Source organism: Dendrobates tinctorius, unplaced genomic scaffold (assembly GCF_039654945.1).
Source record: "Dendrobates tinctorius isolate UK_male_01 unplaced genomic scaffold, ASM3965494v1 ptg000214l, whole genome shotgun sequence".
Taxonomy (NCBI): domain Eukaryota; kingdom Metazoa; phylum Chordata; class Amphibia; order Anura; family Dendrobatidae; genus Dendrobates; species Dendrobates tinctorius.
Genome location: NW_027361881.1, coordinates 6,583,571 through 6,604,691, shown reverse-complemented (window position 1 = coordinate 6,604,691; position 21,121 = coordinate 6,583,571). Strand labels below are relative to the sequence as shown.

Sequence of the window (21,121 nt, the reverse complement as noted above, 5' to 3'; positions counted from 1 at the left end):
GTGAAATCAAACGGTCCACTTAGGAAGCAGCACTGACTGACAATCAATTTCACATGCTGACCTCCAGGAGGCCATAAATGTGCATGTGTCTGCACAAACGGTTAGAAACCGACTCCATGAGGATGGTCTGAGTGCCCGACGTCCACAGATGGGGGTTGTGCTCACAGCCCAACATCGTGCAGGACGCTTGGCATTTGCCACAGAACACCAGGATTGGCAAATTCGCCACTGGCACCCTGTGCTATTCACAGATGAAAGCAGGTTCACACTGAGCACATGTGACAGACATGACAGAGTCTGGAGACGCCGTGGAGAGCAATCTGCTGCCTGCAACATCCTTCAGCATGACCAGTGTGACAGTGGGTCAGTAATGGTGTTGGGTGGCATTTCGTTCGAGGGCTGCACGGTGTTGGGCTGTGAGCACAACCGCCATCTGTGGACGTCGGGCCCTCAGACCATCCTCATGGAGTCGGTTTCTAACAGTTTGTGTAGACACATGCACATTTTTGGCCTCCTGGAGGTCATTTTGCAGGGCTCTGGCAGTGCTCCTCCTGTGCCTCTTTGCACAAAGGCGGAGGTAGCGGTCCTGCTGCTGGGTTGTTACCCTCCTACGGCTCCCTCCACATCTCCTGGTGTACTGGCCTGTCTACTGCGCCTCTGGACACTACGCTGACAGACACAGCAAACCTTCTTGCCACAGCTCGCATTGATGTGCCATCCTGGATGAGCTGCACTACCTGAGCCACTTGTTTGGGTTGTAGAGTCTGTCTCATGCTACCACGAGTGTGAAAGCACAACCAACATTCAAAAGTGACCAAAACATCAGCCAGAAAGCATTGGTGCTGAGATGTGGTCTGTGGTCCCCACCTGCAGAACCACTCCTTTATTGAGGGGGTCTTGATAATTGCCAATAATTTCCATCTGTTGTCTATTCCATTTGCACAGCAGCATGTGACATTGATTGTCAGTCAGTGCTGCTTCCGAAGTGGACAGTTTCATTTCACAGAAGATTGATTTACTTGGAGTTATATTCTGTTGTTTAAGTGTTCCCTTTATTCTTTTGAGCAGTGTACTTTTACGATGCTTCAGAGCAGTAATCTCCCAGCTTTCCCTGCTTGTTCGGATTCTCCTGTTGTTCGGTTGTGCCTGTCTTTACGCATCCATACATTTTTCAGTAGTAACAGCAGACTTGTGAGCGCAGCTCTGAGGTATACCTCTATGGACAGTGTTACTGAGCGGGTTATCTGAGGATCGCCGCCTTGTCCGTGTTCTCGGCTCTGGCCGTCGCTGCAGCTGCTTGTCCCGCAGTCGTCCTTTGTGCTTTGTTCGCAGCCCTCCGCCGTTGTGCTTTAATATTTTTTGCTTTGTCTCCATTTTATCTCCTGCGTCCAGACGTGTCGATGATGACAAAGGGCGGACGCACGAGCTGGAGCACTCCGCCATCAAGTGCATGCGAGGAATCCTGTACTGCTACATGCGGCAGGCCGATAAGGTAAAAGATGTCGCCCGCTGCCCCAGTCAGTACAGCCGCTGTCACCCTGCCACCCAGCTTTCCCAGGACCCTGAACATGATTCAGGAAAGTGGGAGGGGTCATCCTTTCTCCACTGTCTCGGGGTGACGGTCATTACTGATATCAGCGCAGACCCCGGCGCCCAAATGGTGGATCTGAAAATGAGCTCCTAGTGCTCATGTATTTCCCTCGCCCCATGATCTGGCCGCGCTCCGTGCCCCAGAGCCATACCATAATATATGTCCCTCGCCCCATGATCTGGTCATGCTCCGTACCCCGGAGCCATCCCATAATGTATTTTTGTGTTTTCCATTGTTTTGTCTGTTTTTTTTGTTTTCCTGCAGCACGCCCCATTAATCACCGCAAGCTGCACAGAGCAGCCTCCGAGCCCAGCGCAGACATGTAGCTCATGAAAGCCTCGGAAACACAAACTGCTCCGGAGCCCCCCTTATTACACTGTACCACCCTGCAGAGAGGAGGAAAGCATCTACCCCCAGAAAGCAGGCTGCGGAGCCCCCTTTATTACACTGTACCACCCTGCAGAGAGGAGAAAAGCATCTACCCCCAGAAAGCAGGCTGTGGCCCCCCTTATTACACTGTGCCACCCTGCAGAGAGCAGAAAAGCATCTACCCCAGAAAGCAGGCTGCGGTGCCCCCCTTATTACACTGTGCCACCCTGCAGAGAGCAGAAAAGCATCTACCCCCAGAAAGCAGGCTGTGGAGCCCCCTTTATTACACTGTACGACCCTGCAGAGAGGAGAAAAGCATCTACCCCCCAGAAAGCAGGCTACGGATCCCCCCTTATTACACTGTACCACCCTGCAGAGATGAGAAAAGCATCTACCCCCAGAAAGCAGGCTGCAGTGCCCCCCTTATTACACTGTACCACGCTGCAGAAAGAAAAGCAGCTACCCCCAGAAAGCAGGCTGTAGAGCCCCCTTTATTACACTGTACCCACCTGCAGAGAGGAGAAAAGCATCTACCCCCAGAAAGCAGGCTGTGGAGCCCCCATTATTACACTGTACTCCCCCTCCAGAGAGGAGAAAAGCATCTACCCCCAGAAAGCAGGCTGTGGAGCCCCCTTTATTACACTGTGCCACCCTGCAGTGGGGAGAAATGCGTCTGCCATGGTAATGCAGGCTGCAGTCCCCCCACTTACTGACACCCTGGTGCGGGGAGATGCGCGTCTGTCCCTGAGATCCTCACATACAGGTGGGCGCCGCTGTTCGCAGACCCTCTCCCCTCTCCCGTTGTTACCTATGGCCTCTTGTCTTGCAGGTGGAGCAGTTTAAGCAGGACCCCAGCCCCCAGAAATGTCTCCATTCTATCTTCCACCTGGACACGGGGGACGAGATCCTGTCCTACGAGCAGTACGGCCACATCCAGGTACCTGTGATAAGGAAGCGCACAGAGGATTGTCTGGACTGGAAACCATTGTACCAAAGTCTCAGCTGTGAGAAGTAATCAGCCTGTGCTGGCCCGACGCTTTGCTGATTATTGGCCCTGGTTTGCCGGTGACGTCTAGGTGGCTGCAGAGTGAGGTCCTTGTTTTTCCAGTTAATTGTTACAGCTGAGGGTTTGTTACTGTTGTATCCGGCACAGACGATGCTCTGTGAGCTGAAACGCAGCAGCATCCGGCGCTCAGGGGGCTTCGGGCCCTGACACTGCATCCTTCTCTTTTTGGTGGATAGTACACTGAGCCCCCTAAGCTTTAGCTGTAGCACCGGGCACACGAGCCTTACACTGCAGCTCGGAGCACAAGTTTCCCCCCATATTAAGCTCCCAGGGGGTCAGACGTGACCTACAATTCTAAAGTCATTGCGTGAACACGACTCGCTCTTCTATTCATTGACAGCAAGCCGAGATCTAAAAAGGATCGATGGTAGAACAAAGCTCCTTGTGCACGGGTCAGGCTGCGGTCACTGGGCGATCCGGTGCTCGTCCAGCTCTACGCCGCCTCCCGCGGTCGCTGACTACAGACTGTTTGCTGACACCAGGCAGCGGCTCGTTATCCTGCCCACACAAATGCGTTAACTACACAGGACAGCGGAGCCGGCCCGAGCTGCAGACGTGCCATTCATCCTTCCTGGCAGGAGACGCTTCCATTGTCAGCGGTGAGAAGGCGCCGCGCCATTCCCCTGGTGCCCGGCACATTGTGGAAGCCATTATTCAGGTGACTCCTCCACTTTTCCTGCCAGTAAGGCTGTCATTTAGATAAATGGGCGGCCGCCGAGCAGAAGCGAGATAATTACCTGGAGATCTCGTCCTCGTTACTGAGCTAAACTTAGAAAACTCAGCTAGTCCTCGGCTTCACCAGATTTACGGCTCGTGCCAGGAGTCGCCTGGCCCTGAACCCTGGCCGTCCCGTAGGATCAGATCGTACCCTCGCCTGGCATCCATGCTGGTCACCTAGACCAGCTGCAGTTAGATCCACTGTAACTTAGTCCTCTGCTTCCTGTCAGTGAAAGGAAAACTTGCCAACAAAGATCGAGAGACAAAATACAGGACTGGGTTTGGTCTATTGTATCCCATCTACATATCACAGAATCCAGACTGATACATTGTGACAGAAGATAGGGACAGGAAAGAGGATCGGCAGCTCACAGAGGATTGTTCACACTGCTTACAACTGTAGCAGACTCTCAGCTGTGATCAGTGTTCGGTCAGTGCAGGTTTTCAGACTATGGATGTGCACAAGAATGTGAGAATCATCAACTGACCACAGTGAGAGATCCCGAAAATGATGAGGAAGTCCAATACAAAGACTAGAGGGGTGCGGACACGCATGGGGGCTGGCCTGTCGAGATGCAGCCATGCATGGGGCCTGGCCTGTCGGGGGGGGGGGGTGCGGACACGCATGGGGGCTGGCCTGTCGAGATGCAGCCATGCATGGGGCCTGGCCTGTCGGGGGGGGGGCGTGGCCGCACATGGGGGCTGGCCTGTCGGGGGGGGCGTGGCCGCACATGGGGGCTGGCCTGTCGGGGGGCATGGCTGCGCATGGGGGCTGGCCTGTCGGGGGGCGCGGCCGCACATGAGGGCTGGCCTGTCGGGGCGCGGCCGCACGTGGGGGCTGTCCCTTTAAATTCACATAGAGCTGTGTGTCACATCTCTGGGCGTTGGTAGTATCTGGTATAACGGTGGTCGGGTCGGGCCGAGTTGTCCCCATCACTGTGACTCCACGTAAAGCTGCACTCACGCTGCCGTAGTATTCTAGGAACACTTGTGTCCTGATATTCTTCCACCCAACAGACAGGCAGACGCACATTCATCACGGGAAATCATCTTTTAGTTTGCAGAGAAGATCGTTGTTCTCGGCAGCGCATCGTCCTGTGCATCCAGTATTTGCTGCCGAGCGCGGTGTCGGCCTCTGCCCTGAGCGATCTATTACTGAGCTCTAGCTGTGTTCTGCCGATCAGCGGTCACACCGTGCCGGCGGCATCTGTACGACGTGCTGTAATCGGTGACCTCTGCTTCCTTCCTCCAGATAAACGCGGTGTCGCTCTTCCTCCTGTACCTGGTGGAGATGATTTCGTCCGGCCTGCAGATCATCTACAACACAGACGAGGTGCGCGCCCCCAACAATTCCATTATCCCCGATCAATAGGTTTTTAATTAATTCTTCCCCTCTTCTCTCTGCCGTTTAATTATATTTCTGCATCAAGCCCTGTAATCAGTGCCGCTTAATTACTCGATGGAAAGGAAACTGTCAGCATGGACGTATATTCCGCAGGCAGGTTTCTGCTTCCATGTCCTCACCCGGAGAGCGAGGGTCCGCGCCATTGTTACATTTGCGCCTGTTTTATTTCTTTATTATTTGGCTGGTTTTCTCCTATTTTTGATTTCTGCAATTTTTTTTATTTTGTGCCTTGTTTTTAGTTCCATTTTATTTGTGGTCGCTTTTTTCCTCAATTATTGTTTGTTTGTTTTTTTGTTATTTGTTTCTTTTGCTTTCAACTTTTTAATGCAAAGTGTAACTTTTTTTTTTCTAGGAGGGCATAAAATAGGTTAGAAGTGTTTTTAAGTTTGTGAAAAATGTCTGACCCTTCATTCACTGATTTTGAAGCATTATTTTTGGTGATTTTTTTTTTTTTTTTCCTCCAGCGCCGCTCAGTGACCCGGGCGCTAAAGACTCAGTGTCTTTTTTTTTTTTTTTTTTTTTTTTTCTTTTATTTATCCCATAAATGATTCAGATGTTTTCCCTTCTCCTCCTCATCATCCGTTCTTACTAATTCATCTCGGAGTTATGTGAATGGGCAATTAAGTTACAAACCGCGCGATCCCCGGGCGGCGGCAGGAAGCTTTGTCTTGTCTTATCAATATTACATGCGGGTTATTCTGGGCGGACACGTGACGCCCAGTTTTGTACCCCACGTGAGCGCTATTCCCAGTTTTGCCGTTTTTTGGGGTTTGTTCTACATTCCGACGTGCTGTTCTATATGGGAAATGTAACAAGTCATCGCCATGGTGACGCGGAATTAAGATGATAAAGGGGAATTAATTTTTTAAGCCCCGTCCTCACGATGTGCGTGGAGAAGAAAGCTCTGCTCCTCGTCTTCAGCAGTGGCCTACATAGATCGGGCTGAGACATCGCCAGTGATCGGGAGGTCGGGGTCGTCCTCATGGCCATTTTTCAGCTGGGTATTTTGGGGGCATGCTCGGATGTCTGTTGTCACCCAGTTTTATTACAGGGGTTTTCTTATATTATATGAATCTCTGGATAAGTAAACAATATCCCAACTTTCTATTATACTTTGTGCTTTACGTGCTCCCCATTATTTTCCCTTTTCTTGCTTTCCTTTTTTCTTTTTTCTTTTTTTTTTTTTAAATATTACTGCTTGCTGATAGTAAATGAAAACCTCATGCCTGGCTATTCCTTCTGATATCATTGTAAACTTCCAGACAAAGCCCTGAGCGAAACGCAACATCCACTGATGTAATTGTTTACTTTCAGACAAAGTTCTGAGCGAAACACGTCAGCCGCTGATGTAATGGTTTACTTCCAGACAAAGCCCTGAGCGAAACACGTCAGCCTGATATAATTGTTTACTTCTAGACAAAGCTCTGAGCGAAATACGTCAGCTGCTGATGTGATCTCATTGATTGTCACAGAGTATCAGTCATTTTTTCCTGATGTTTAGCTCACATAGCATTGTCTACACAAAGTGCATTTGTCTGGGGGTCCACAGTTGCTGGGAGATTAGTCTACAGCGGCCAAGATGCTAGAGGGTTCATAGTCACCAGGGCTGTGGGGGTTCACAGTTTCCAGAGGGGACTACAAGGAGGTACACAGTCACCAAGGAGCTAAGAGTGGGCTTCACTGTCGCCAGAGGGTCTAGGAGATAGGGTCTACAGTTGCCAAGGGGCTCGGGGGGGGGGGGGTCACAATTCCTTAGGAGCGGGGAATCAATCGTCCACAGTCACCAGAGGTGGTGTGGGATTCTCAGACGCTGATGGGGGTCTAGGGAGGTCAGAGTCATCGAGGTGCCGGGTGGTCCACAGTCACAAATAGGGCAGTGAGTGGACTCTTCTGTCTATTCAGCAGCATCGTGTCCATCACCTTGTCGGAGGATTTAGTGGAGATAAAGCCGCACATTCTCCACATATTGCATTCACAGTCTGATACTTGTTACCTGCACTGATACATTGTAACAACTTATCAGGAGAGAATTGTTCAGCTCAGAGGATTGACATACTGTACACATTGTAGCGGATGCTCAGCTGTGGGAAACTTAAGGCCCCGTCTCACTAAGCAATCTCGGTAGCGAGATCGCTGCTGAGTCACAACTTTTGTGACATAACAGCGATCTCACCAGCGAGATCGCTATGTGTGACAGCGATCAGCGAGCGGCCCCCCTGCCGGTATCGCTGATCGCTGCAAGAAATCTCTGGACATTTCTTTGGTCGCTGGTCTCCCGCTGGCCAGCACGCATCGCTGTGTGTGACAGGCGGGAGACCAGCGATCAGGTGTAAAAAAAAAAAATAAAAAATATAGTTATTCTCACCTTCCGACGTCGCGTTCAGCCATCCCGCCTCTCTCCACGCTCTGGTCCCAGTGATCCTTTGCACGAATGACCGCGAGACTTTGTTATCCCGCGAGACTGTGACATCTCGCGGTCATTCGTGCAAAGGATCACTGGGACCGGAGCGTGGAGAGAGGCGGGATGGCTGAACAGGACGTCGGAAGGTGAGAATAACTATATTTTTTATTTTGATTCTATTTTTTACAGGATGGCCAGCGATGCCGGGCGCTCGGCATCGCTGTGCTGATCGCTGGTGAAGCTGTCTGTGTGACAGCTCACCAGCGATCACATAGCGATTTACCAGCGATCCTGACACCTTCATATCGGTGTCGGGATCGCTGGTAAGTCGCTTAGTGTGACGGGGCCTTTAGGCTGATGCATACAACAATCTGGTCCCATGATGACAATGGCATAATGGTGGAGTATGGGGTAAATGAAGGCCGGATTCTGCTTTTCTGCCCCAATTTTACACCCGAGTCTCAGTACTCCCCCTTACATTCCCCCCCTGTCAGTGCAGACTGCCTTACTAATAATAATGCCGTCCTGTGTTTCCCTGATTCCAGTGTAATCTTCTACGTCCTCGGACTCGGAGAAGAGAAATCCTATTTGTTTTTGTATTTTTTTTATTGAGTAGCGATCACAATTTCATTTTCTGTCCAGGCTTCTCTTCTCATACATTTAGTAATGTATTTTCTCAGCGTCGCCGGCAGACAGGCTATTACCCGGAGATTGGCCCCGGCTTCCATCACCTTATCGTTCACAAGCAACTGCATCTCCGTCCTGTTCCTAAATCCGTATTCTGACTGCAGGACGGAGGCGCGAGCTGATTATGTGCGGAGCGACAGTGGCTTGGGCTTATAAACCGCGCTCGCCCAGCATTATTAGAACCATGATTCCCCCCCGCTCCACGTACAGCCCCCCCCCCCCCGCAGCTTTTATGTCCCTTATTGGAGATAATGAATCTTCCGATATTTATGTGACTTTTATATCCCCATTGTGCCAATGAAATGTAGGGCACTCCGAGGCCGACTGCCTCCTATCTGCCTGATGTTTCCTCTAGGAATTTTTCTTTTAGAGAAGGATTAATAATCCTGTCCATGATCCCAACAAAGGTCTGTTCTCTTTATATTTTTTTCCTCCTAAAACAGCAATTTATCTTGTTTTTTTGGTTGTTGCTTGTATTGCACTTCATCCATAACGATGTGAGTGGGAACGGAGGTTAAATACCACACACATCTGTAGACCGGAGAGCCCTGAACACAGTGAATTTGTTTTTTGTTTTTTTTTTTGCTTATATTGCACTGATCATGAGGAATATTCTGTATTATACTCCAGAGCTGCACTCACTATTCTGCTGGTGCAGTCACTGTGTACATACATTACATTACTGATCCTGAGTTACATCCTGTATTATACCCCAGAGCTGCGCTCACTATTCTGCTGGTACAGCCACTGTGTACATACATTACATCACTGATCCTGAGTTACATCCTGTATTATACCCCAGAGCTGCGCTCACTATTCTGCTGGTACAGTCACTGTGTACATACATTACATCACTGATCCTGAGTTACATCCTGTATTATACCCCAGAGCTGCACTCACTATTTTGCTGGTGCAGTCACTGTATACATACATTACATTACTGATCCTGAGTTACCTCTTGTATTATACTCCAGAGCTGCACTCACTATTCTGCTGGTGCAGTCACTGTGTACATACATTACTGATCCTGAGTTACATCCTGTATTATACTCCAGAGCTGCGCTCCCTGTTCTGCCCTTTGTCATTAAGCTTGTGTGCCTCTTTTCACAACTGCTATGATCGGGTCTGTGTTGCGCTGTCTGTGTCGCCCCCTTGCAGTGACTGTGCTGCTATATTTAGGTATCGGCTGGCTTTGGCCCCCGCAGTGTTCCTCTCCCTCGTCGGCTCAGTGACGTCTCCTGGAGCAGAGCTGTAGTTCTCCCCTGTCTGCAGGTTACATCAGATTCTGCTTCTCTTTGATCACTTTCTTCGACACTTAATTATCCAGAGCTGATGTTCTGATATCCGCAGTATGAAGATTTTCGCCGTTCTCCTTTCATCCCACTCTCCAGCACGTTCGCCCTTTGATTTCTCAATCATGCTCTACTTTGTCCTCCACTTTGTCTTTCAATACTTGTCGCTTCTATTTTCCTTTCTTGTGATCCTCTCCATCTTCATTCAGTCTTGTGCTTGCTGTCTGCCAGTCCTGAAGTGTCGCAGCTGAGGTTCTCGAGTCAGTGTGACAGATCACCTGGTTGCAGTGTTAATTGAATGACACCATGGAGTTTAGACTGCGGAGGGTTGTGGGGAGATGCTGCGGAGTCTGCTGCTTTTTGGGGTCTTGGCCCGTGTGCCGTGTCTTTTTAATATCTCGACCCGTGTGCCCTGTGTCTTTTTGGGGTCCCAGCCTGTGTGTCCTGTGTCTTTTTGGGGTCTTGGCCCGTGTGACCTGTGTCTTTTTGGGGTCTTGGCCCGTGTGCCCCTGTGTCTTTTTGGGGTCTTGGCCCGTGTGCCCTGTGTCTTTTTGGGGTCTTGGCCCGTGTGCCCTGTGTCTTTTTGGGGTCTTGGCCCGTGTGCCCTGTGTCTTTTTGGGGTCTTGGCCCGTGTGCCCTGTGTCTTTGGGTTTGTGGCACCACTGATAGTCGTATATGCCGAGTCATCCTCTTAATTGTCGACCTGCTCCCTTCCATGTTTTATCTTGTCCACTCTGTTGATGTTAGCTCACCTGCCCCATCTGCCTCATTGTCTCCCAGTATCCTAGCCCTTTACCTCTCCCCTCTTTTTAAGCTCATCACCTGCCTTCTCCCTTCTTGGCTTCATGTTTCCTCTGCAGCTTTCTGCCCTCCCTCTGATCCTTGCGCGCGCTCGCTCGCTCTCCCTCCCTCCGATCCTTGCACTCGCTCTCCATCCCTCCGATCCTTGCACTCGCTCTCCATCCCTCCGATCCTTACACTCGCTCTCCATCCCTCCGATCCTTGCGCTCGCTCGCCCTTCCTCCGGTCCTTGCGCTCGCTCGCCCTCCCTCCTGTTCTCGGGCTCGCTCGAACTCCCTCCGGCCCTCGCCCTCCCTCCCTCCGGCCTTCGCCCTCCCTCCCTCCAGTCCTCGCCCTCGCCCTCCCTCCCTCCGGTCCTCGCCCTCGCCCTCCCTCCCTCCGGTCCTCGCCCTCGCCCTCCCTCCCTCCGGTCCTCGCCCTCCCTCCCTCCGGTCCTCGCCCTCCCTCCCTCCGGTCCTCGCCCTCCCTCCCTCCGGTCCTCGCCCTCGCCCTCCCTCCGGTCCTCGCCCTCGCCCTCCCTCCGGTCCTCGCCCTCGCCCTCCCTCCGGCCCTCGCCCTCCCTCCGGCCCTCGCCCTCCCTCCGGCCCTCGCCCTCCCTCCGGCCCTCGCCCTCCCTCCGGTCCTCGCCCTCGCTCGCCCTCCCTCCGGTCCTCGCCCTCGCTCTCCCTCCCTCCGGTCCTCGCCCTCGCTCTCCCTCCCTCCCTCCGGTCCTCGCCCTCGCCCTCCCTCCCTCCCTCCGGTCCTCGCCCTCCCTCCCTCCGGTCCTCGCCCTCGCCCTCCCTCCCTCCCTCCGGTCCTCGCCCTCGCCCTCCCTCCCTCCCTCCGGTCCTCGCCCTCGCCCTCCCTCCCTCCCTCCGGTCCTCGCCCTCGCCCTCCCTCCCTCCCTCCGGTCCGCGCCCTCGCCCTCCCTCCCTCCCTCCGGTCCTCGCCCTCCCTCCGATTCCCTATCGCCCTGACTCTCCTGCTCTCGTTCTAGGTGTCCTTCATCCAGAACCTGGTCTTCTGCGTGGAGCGAGCGTACCGAGTGCCAGACTTTGGGATCTGGGAGAGAGGCAGCAAATACAACAACGGCAGCACGGAGTTACATTCCAGGTATCTGCGCTCGACGCGTTTCATTATTTCTTCACATTGATGAACTAATTAAGTCTCGGCCCCATTTGATTTGCCTATTATTCCTCATGGCGAGCTTTATGGCCGCTCTGTATAAATAGATTGGATTAGCAGATCCGGGTAATGAGGAGATGAAGTGAGCGGCTCGGATTCGGCCCCTCCGGCTTAGGGACAATCAGGTTCTGCTTTATTTCATTTGTTTTCAGCTTTATTGTTGTGTCCTGGGTGCAGTATCACTCCCATCATCCGCAAATTAAAGGGGAAGCTGCTCTCAATAATGAGACTGATCCCCTTGTGACATCTGACATTTAATTTATAGCTTGTGGCCTTAAACGGGTTGTTGCCCAGCACTGCCCTTATTAAAGGGTAACCCCCATGGGTGACACATTGTAGCCGACGACGCATCTCGCTGTCACTTTCTGCTCCCTATAAAGTGAATGGAGCTGTCGATGGCGGACGCCTGATGGAAGCGCCTTCATCTCACAGATATTAAGCATCATAATTAAGCAATGAAGGCTGATGAGAGTTGAGCGCGGAGCGCGGCAGACGAGTTAATCATGGCGTCCCGCCACTGTCCCGTGTATTAGGATGTCAGCGCTGATGGATGTGCACGTAGCCAGTCACATTACCGCCGTCATGACTCATTCTGCTCACACCTCACTCAGCGCCTCTTTTACTTCCCATGGAAATTTCGTCCCACGGGTCCTTCCCTTCCGGTAGTACAAGGCGCAGTTGCAGCAGAACCTAGTTTCTCTTTCAGTACTTGAGTCCGGGTTTACTTTGGGTTTACATAGGACTGCCGATAAAAAGAGCCATCAAAGGCTTTGTCAAACACATTTTTCTGCTTGCTGTCAGCTAGTAGGACCTGGTACTTCCCACAGCTGCGGGTTTGCTGCAGTGCAGAACAGCCTCAATTACAGGAGTATTCCAGCTGTGCATCTGTAAGGGCATGCTGGGAGTTGTAGTTTCACCTATAGGTTGGCTCTTTTACACTTCTACATGATACATTGTAGCAAAGTGAACGAGATTGTATTCAGCTCAGAGGATTGTCCGGGCCAGATGTAATTGTAACAAACCCTCAGTTGTCCTTTGTGCTTATTCATGTTACAGAAAGCGGGCACAGTAGGTCAGGTGGAGTCTCTAAGCCCAAGGTCCAGGTGGGCACATGGGCATCTATGCAGCTGGCAAGTGTTGCACTCTGGAAACAGTTACCTAAGGCAAACTAAGCCTTAAAGGGATCCTGGAAGCCGCAATAGAACAGGAGACGTCTTGGAAGCCATTGGCATACACGTAGAGTTAAAGTCTTGAAAGGGTCTTGAAGACAACTGACATGTAGCAGGGTTACTGGAAACTGCAGACAAGCAGGTGAAGTTCTGAGCACCACTGGCAGGTGGCATGGTTACTAGAAGTCGCAGACAAACAGGTGAAGTCCTGAAGACCACTGGCAGGTTGCATGGTTACTGGAAGTCGCAGACAAGCAGGTGAAGTCCTGAAGACCACTGGCAGGTAGGATGGTTATTGGAAGTCCCAGACAAGCAGGTGAAGTCCTGAAGATCACTGGCAGGTAGGATGGTTACTGGAAACCACAGACTAGTGACTCAAGGACAGTAAATGGATCAGAGTCCTGCCGCTGTGGGATTATCTCGTATCTGTACTGGAATGACAATTAGTTTCCAGAGAGCAAATTGACTTAGTGCATTGGATACGGCTCCGGTTTGGGGCTTTGCTGCCCTGATGTCGTATCCTGGAATTCCGGTTTTTGAAAGGCGGGCGGCTTCTGAGGTTTCATTTAATGGAAATCTGCAAGTCTCATTGTAGCAAGTTATGAAGGACTTTGCTTCATGTGATGGTGCGTTGAGCAGGTCTCGCCCTCCTGTCCGGCTATTGCACGCCTCGTACAAGACACTCAACAAGCAGCACGACATCACTGAATTGTCATCTCCAGGACGCTGAGATCTAAGAGGAAGCCAGCAGCAATCTACTGCTGAACAGGTGGACAGCTGCCATAAAAAAGCGCTTCTTGCCTGTGAACGGTCAGTCTGCACAGATTCTCCGCTCCCTGCAGCATTCTGCTGGTTCAGCATCTGGTACCGTGTTTAGTATCGCAGTACATGTCAGGTAATCAAAGGCCGAAACCCTTGATAAATCCGGGGTCCGATCACTGCGATCTCCACCAATCGCCAGGACTCCTGGTGGAGCTGGACACAAGCTCGACTCACGCTCCATTCAGTCTCCTTGCAGTTGGGGTGATCAGGATTCGGGGTCCCCCCATTCTAGCGGCCAGTTTGACCCCCAGCGATGTGAGACAAATGCTCATGGCAGTGGCCACGGAATTACAGGGTCCCAGGAAAGTTTTGTGCAGCTTTGGGTGTGACTGGAGTAGATTGATGCTGCAGGAGATGAGTGCTGATAAGTGAAGCATCGCTGCTTTGTTGTTTGCAGAAATTGGATCCGGTCAGTGAGTGCGTGATGGGAAATTTCTATTCTCCCGGGATGAATTTTAATTTTTCAGGTGAGCGACTTGTAGACGTGGATGTGACGCGCAGACGAAGCTGCTTTGGGCTCTCGATGTATCTGTCTCCGGATGAGCTGCAGGTCTTACAGCATCGGCTGCGATGTAAAGAGACTGAATGGCTTGTAATAGTCACTTTATGGCAGAGTTGTATCTGTTTTCTGATTACAGCGGAACATCTCCTCGCCGTCACCACGAGCCGCGTACAATACATTTAAATGTCATTTCTGCTTCATTAGCCGCCGAGTCAGTTTGCCGCGAATCTGTTAGATGAGGTTTTAATGCCTCAACATCAAACCGAGAAACTTCTGTTAATTCAGAAGTTGTTGTTTTTTTTTTTTGTTTTTTTTTTTTTTAAGATTAGCTCTCCACACAGAGGCTTAAAGAAACAGGAAGCCAAAAGTAAAAAGATCCATAAATGAAACGCACATCTGTTGTTCACTCTGTACAGGGAATACGGGCTCAATCCATTAATTATTCCCTCCACTGACAAAGATGCAGGATGTATAAAAAGAGGAGACACTTAACTCACACCAGAGAGTCATACTCCTGAGCTGCACTCGCTATTCTGCTGGTGCAGTCACTGTGTACATACATTACTGATCCTGAGTTACATCCTGTATTATACCCCAGAGCTGCACTCACTATTCTGCTGGTGCAGTCACTGTGTACATACATTACTGATCCTGAGCTACATCCTGAATTATACCCCAGAGCTGCACTCACTATTCTGCTGGTGCAGTCACTGTACATACATTACATTACTGATCCTGAGTTACATCCTGTATTATACTCCAGAGCTCCACTCACTATTCTGCTGGTGCAGTCACTGTGTACATATATTACTGATCCTGAGTTACATCCTGTATTATACCCCAGAGCTGCACTCACTATTCTGCTGGCGCAGTCACCGTGTACATACATTACATTACTGATCCTGAGTTACCTCCTGTATTATACCCCTGAGCTGCACTCACTATTCTGCTGGTGCAGTCACTGTGTACATACATTACATTACTGATCCTGAGTTACATCCTGTATTATACCCCAGAGCTGCACTCACTATTCTGCTTGTGCAGTCACTGTGTATATACATTACATTACTGATCCTGAGTTACCTCCTGTATTATACCCCAGAGCTGCACTCACTATTCTGCTGGTGCAGTCACTGTGTACATACATTACATTACTGATCCTGAGTTACATCCTGTATTATACCCCAGAGCTGCACTCACTATTCTGCTTGTGCAGTCACTGTGTATATACATTACTGATCCTGAGTTACATCCTGTATTATACCCCAGAGCTGCACTCACTATTCTGCTGGTGCAGTCACTGTGTACATACATTGAGTTACATCCTGTATTATACCCCAGAGCTGCACTCACTATTCTGCTGGTGCAGTCACTGTGTACATACATTGAGTTACATCCTGTATTATACCCCAGAGCTGCACTCACTATTCTGCTGGTGCAGTCACTGTGTACATACATTACATTACTGATCCTGAGTTACATCCTGTATTATACCCCAGAGCTGCGCTCACTATTCTGCTGGTGCAGTCACTGCGTACATACATTACTGATCCTGAGTTACATCCTGTATTATACCCCAGAGCTGCACTCACTATTCTGCTGGTGCAGTCACTGTGTACATACATTACATTACTGATCCTGAGTTACATCCTGTATTATACCCCAGAGCTGCACTCACTATTCTGCTGGTGCAGTCACTGTGTACATACATTACATTACTGATCCTGAGTTACATCCTGTATTATACCCCAGAGCTGCACTCACTATTCTGCTGGTGCAGTCACTGTGTACATACATTACATTACTGATCCTGAGTTACATCCTGTATTATACCCCAGAGCTGCGCTCACTATTCTGCTGGTGCAGTCACTGCGTACATACATTACTGATCCTGAGTTACATCCTGTATTATACTCCAGAGCTGCACTCACTATTCTGCCTTGTGTGTTCTGGTGTACCTCTGTGATGTGGCACTGTGCATAGGCTGTTAGGTGGGGAGCAGTGAGCGCCTCCATATTATAGCAGACCTGTTATTACAGTGGCAGTCCGGTAAGTGTCGGCTCCATCTGTTTTCGTCGTACCCGGTACAAGTAATATATTGCTGGTGCTTTTAGCTTCTTCTAGTGCGCGGCCTGCAGATTATAAATAGGACAGAGCAAGCGGAGCCTCCACTTATTAGCTGATGGCGGCTTTGTGCTGACGCTCGCTCTGCGCCGTCCCAGGTAAACAGAAGACATTGTTACCGCTGTCATTTATATTAATGGAGGCTCCGAAGCTATAAAAGCAAAACCGGATAAAGTAAATGGGCTCTCGGCCCCGAGGCCTGCGGTGATTATTGCTCTTCTTGGTGTCACATATACAGATCCCACTCCCATCTGAAATAATACCGCCACTCAGAGATCATAGTGGTGTCTGCCCGGTACCATAGTGGTAGGTTGTTATGTCTCTGTGGTTGTGGCTATTTGTAGGTTTTGGCTATGGTTGGTGTCATGGACGTGGTTTGTGGAGCCACTGTGCCACGGACCGCGGAGAACCTGGAGGGGCATGACTAAGCGATCACTTGACTGTTCACTAAAGCCCCTGATGGTGAGGTTAGACTTGGATCCCGATGAACGCCAGGTGCCGTTCCAGGGCAGACCAACGGTCGCGCAGCAGCTGGACCCAGAAGGAAATACTGGATGGAGAAGCAGGCAGAGCTTGCATAAGAGTGCATCTGACCAAGTTCATATCAGAGGTCAGCAGGCAGGACTTGCATCAGAGGTCAGCAGGCATGATTTGCATCAGAGGTCAGCAGGCATGATTTGCATCAGAGGTTAGCAGGCAGGATTTGCATTAGAGGTTAGCAGGCAGGATTTGCATTAGAGGTTAGCAGGCAGGATTTGCATCAAAGGTCATCGGGGACTGGTATGCAACCTTAGACTGCAAAACAGGTTGCTCAGGCACCTTCCCCGTGGGAAGGAAGCAATATATACATAATGTCCCACAGCTATTGGCTGGGGAGGTATTAGCAAGTGCACGTGCTGACCCTTTAAGAGGGTGGGAGTGCGCACGTGCCCTAAGGACATGGCCAGAGGACCGGCTGGAAGCATGCAGAGCCATGGGGAAGGGAAGAACTGACTGCAGCACGGGTGAGTGAAGAGACACGGCAGAGACCCTGCCTGTCAGAGCAAGACTCCGGCGTGGTGCTCACAGTTGGGTTCTGTTGGGCTGTTTCCAATTATGGTCTGGATAGATTTGTGGTTTTGGCTGTGGTTGGGTCTTGTGGTGTTTCCAAATATGTTCTGGTTACACTTTGTGCTTTGGCTGGGGTTGGGTACTGTTGGGTTGTTCTCATTATCGTCTGGTTAGGTTTGTGGTTATGGTTGGGTACTGTCAGGTTGTTCCACTTATGTTATGTTTTAGATTTGTGGTTTTGGCTGTGGTTGGTTGCTGGTGGGTTATTCCATTTATGGTCTGGTTATATTTGTGGGTTTGGCTGTGGTTGGGTGCTGGTGGGTTATTCCAGTTATGGTCTGGTTAGATTTGTGGGTTTGGCTGTGGTTGGGTGCTGGTGGATTATTCCAGTTATGGTCTGGTTAGATTTGTGGGTTTGGCTGTGGTTGGGTACTGGTGGGTTATTCCAGTTATGGTCTGGTTAGATTTGTGGGTTTGGCTGTGGTTGGGTACTGGTGGGTTGTTTCAGTTAAGGTCTGGTTAGATTTGTGGTTTTGGCTGTGGTTGGGTGCTGGTGGGTTACTCCAGTTATGGTCTGAGTAGATTTGTGGTTTTAGTTATGGTTGAGTACTGTTGGGTTGTTCCAGTTATGGTCTGGTTAATTTGTGGTTTGGGCTGTGGTTGGGTACTGGTGGGTTTTTCCAGTTACGGTCTGAGTAGATTTGTGGTTTGGGCTGTGGTTGGATACTGGTGGGTTATTCCAGTTACGGTCTGAGTAGATTTGTGGTTTGGGCTGTGGTTGGATACTGGTGGGTTATTCCAGTTACTGTCTGAGTAGATTTGTGGTTTGGGCTGTGGTTGAGCACTAGGTGTGATTTCTTTGGTTATGTTGGAATCCAGGTTGTAGATACTGATTGTGACTCCTAGCAGTGGTGGTGCCAGTTCTGGCTGCTTATTGTGGATTACTTGCATTATTGGTTGTAGCTGTTTGCTGTGATTTGCTCCGGACTGTGACTATTGTGGTATATTTAAGTGACTTTGGTTTTAGATGTAATTTGTTTACTAGTTGTGCTGCTTGATATGTTTGCTTCTGGTTCTTGGGGTGTTCCTAGTTGTCTATGTTTATTGTTTTTTGTTCTAGGAGATTTGTATATTTTGCTGAAATTAGTTATTGGTGGTGTTTTGTTGCTGTTGCTATTTTGCGTGTGTTGGTTGTTTTTTTTGTGATTTGTTTATTAGTTATATTTCTTATCTGGTGCTGCTTATTGATTGCGATTGATTTCAATATTTTTGTTTTTGTTTTTTTTAAATATTTTGTTACTAGTTGTTGATTGTTGCTGGCTATAGGTTGTGGTTTTTTTTTTGTTTTTGTGCGTTCTTTTGCAATATTTTGTTACTGGTTGTGGTGTTTTGGTTTTTTTTTTTTTTTACCGAAGATTATTGCTGCTTCTAACTGGGGTTTTGTTATGGTTGGTTGTGGTTGGTTGTTGCTTGTTAGTGGGTTACTGGTTGGTGTGCCACTGGCTTGTTGTTGTAAGTTGTTTGCTTACTGGTTGTGGTTGGCTATTGTTGTTTTGGTTACTTATATTTGTTTGTAGTTGGATGTTTTAATTTCTCTTTGAGGTTGGTTGATTTGTTTTTGGCTGTTGTAGGTTGCTGTTTTTTTGCTGGTTGTGGTTTATGGCTGTTTTTTTGGCTTTGGGCTTATGGTTTGTTGCAGTATATGGTTTAGTTTAATGGTTATGGTTTGTGATTGGTTGGTGTACATTGGGTGTAATTTGTGGTTCTAGTTATTTTGTTTACCGGTTGTAGTTTTTGGTTGTTTGTTACAGATTGTTTAATTTTAACTCTGTCTTGGTTGTACATTTGATCGCTGGTTTGGTGGCTAATATAGTTATTTCGGTTTCTAGTTTTGATTGGTTGTATTTTTAATTTACTGGTTGTAGTTTGAGGTTGGCTGTTGTACATTTGGGTGAGGTTGGGGTTGGTGGATTGATGTTAGTTGTTGTATGTTTTATGTTTTTAGTAACTGGTTTGTGATTGTTGTAGTTATTTTGGTTACTAGTTGTGGCTGGCTGAGGGTTGTTTGGTTTGTAGTTGTGGTTGGCTGTTGCAGGTGGTTAGTGGTTTGATGGTTGCTGTTTGATTTCAGGTTGTGGTTGGATGTTGTAGGTTGATTTCTGGCTTTTTGATTGCTATAGTTTTTATGTTACTACAGTGTTTGAGGTTGGTTGTAGGCTGTTTAGTTTCTAGTTGGTTGTAGTTTGACTATTGTATGATTTGTTTACTGGTTTGTGTTTGGTTGTTATTTTGATTAATGGTTGTGCCTATTCAGTTGCTTTACTTATTTTTTGTGGTTGGTTGTTGTAGGTTACTGTTTTGTTAGTGTGGTTGGTGTAATTATTTTGGTTACTAGCTGTTGTAGGTTGGTGGTTTGGGGTTGTATGTTGCAGGCTGTTTAGCTTCTGGTTGTTAGTGAATGGCTGTTTAAGGGTTGGTTTTTGTAGCTTGCTGTTTTGGTTATTGGTTGTAATTTGCTGTTGACTATTGCAGGTGGTTTATGGTTGGTTGTTGCTGTTTGGTTTCTGGTTGTGGTTTGACATTTGGTTTATGATTGGTTATTTTGATTACTGGTTGTGGTTTGTAGTTGGTTGAGGTAATTTTGGTTTGTGGTTGGTTGATTGCTGTTTAACTTCTGGGTATATTTGATTGGTGTAATTATTTTTCTATCTGTAGGTTGTTTTTTTTTCTTGCCCTGGGGTTGTTTGTTGCAGGCTGTTTGGTTTCTGGTTGTGGTTTGTGGCTGCCTGTTGTAGGTCGTGTTTCTGGGTTTGTTTGCTGACTGTTTAGTATCTTTTGTGTAATTATTTGGGTGCAAAGCTGTAGTAAGTAGGTTATGTTTCTCGGTTTGTGGTTGTTAGTTGCAGGCTATTTAGTTTCTTGTTGTAGTTTGTAGTTAGTTTGTTGCTGGCTGTTTAGTTTGTGGTTGCTTGTAGTAGGTTGTGTTAGGAACGGCGGAACTCACTAAATAAAATGGATAATAAAGTGCATTCGCCGCTCGGGGTCCACCGTGCAGAAGGTGTTATAACTGCTGCTGAGTAATAGCAGACACACAATATGGCGGTATAATGCGCACGGGGTTAAGCGTCACGCAGGTGCGCAGAGTAACCACTGTTTAATCACAGAGATGCCAGTAAGGGAAAACACAAAAGGGCTGAGCCTGTTAGCGTCACAGGTCTCAGATATATGCACACATGGTATCAGGTCACAGGTGCAGGACCCAAGGCAGAAGGAACTGCGTCCGTCTAGACCTACAGTGTGTGCGGCGTCGCTACTGCAGGCGTCAAAGAGAGCTGCAACTGCAGCGCGGCGTAGGACACTGCCGCTAGACGATAGTGCCGTGAGGAGTAGCACAATCGGACGCTAGTGTAGAGGCACGGTGGCCTAAGGCTTGCCACTGACTGGCGCCGACTGCTGAACTAATTCCCTATCCACATGCGTAATATCAGAGGGAAGGGGTTTCAAATGCGTCAGTCACCAGAATCATACATCCGTCACCATTCACACATCTAGCAAGTAATGTCTATACTAGCACATGGCCGAGCGGCCATGCGGACCTTTTATAGCCATGCACTGCCGGGACCTTCCAGATCTCTGAGATGGATCAATCAGATCAGGGGAAGAACCTGAACACGTGACTCCCGAGCTCCAATGGGAGATCGTCTCATGAGCATGCTCAGTGGAGCAGCAGTGGGACTTAGCCTCAGGAATGACTTGCTGAAAAGCAGTATGTGAGGCTCTGGACTCCTGCTGTGTAGCTACAGGAATCCGACGCCTAACAGGTTGTTTTGTGGTTGGGGTTGGCTGGCGGTTTAGTTTCTGGTTGTGGTTGCTTGTTTAGCTTTTTTTTGTACACTGTGTTCCAAATTATTATGCAAATTGTATTTGAGTGTCATAAAGATGTAATTTTTTGTTTTTCAAA

At 49.1% G+C, this 21,121-nt stretch overlaps 1 protein-coding gene across 3 annotated transcripts in view; it reads left to right on the top strand.

The window, feature by feature from the left end:
• Positions 1-21,121, top strand: part of PHKB (phosphorylase kinase regulatory subunit beta) — a 116,580-nt gene that overhangs the window by 39,580 nt on the left and 55,879 nt on the right. For all 3 annotated transcript variants that reach the window (XM_073554990.1, XM_073554991.1, XM_073554992.1), the window contains 4 exons: positions 1,393-1,492; positions 2,790-2,897; positions 4,996-5,076; positions 11,306-11,421. In XM_073554990.1, the coding sequence (XP_073411091.1) occupies positions 1,393-1,492; positions 2,790-2,897; positions 4,996-5,076; positions 11,306-11,421 (405 nt within the window). The remainder of the gene's footprint in view (positions 1-1,392; positions 1,493-2,789; positions 2,898-4,995; positions 5,077-11,305; positions 11,422-21,121) is intronic.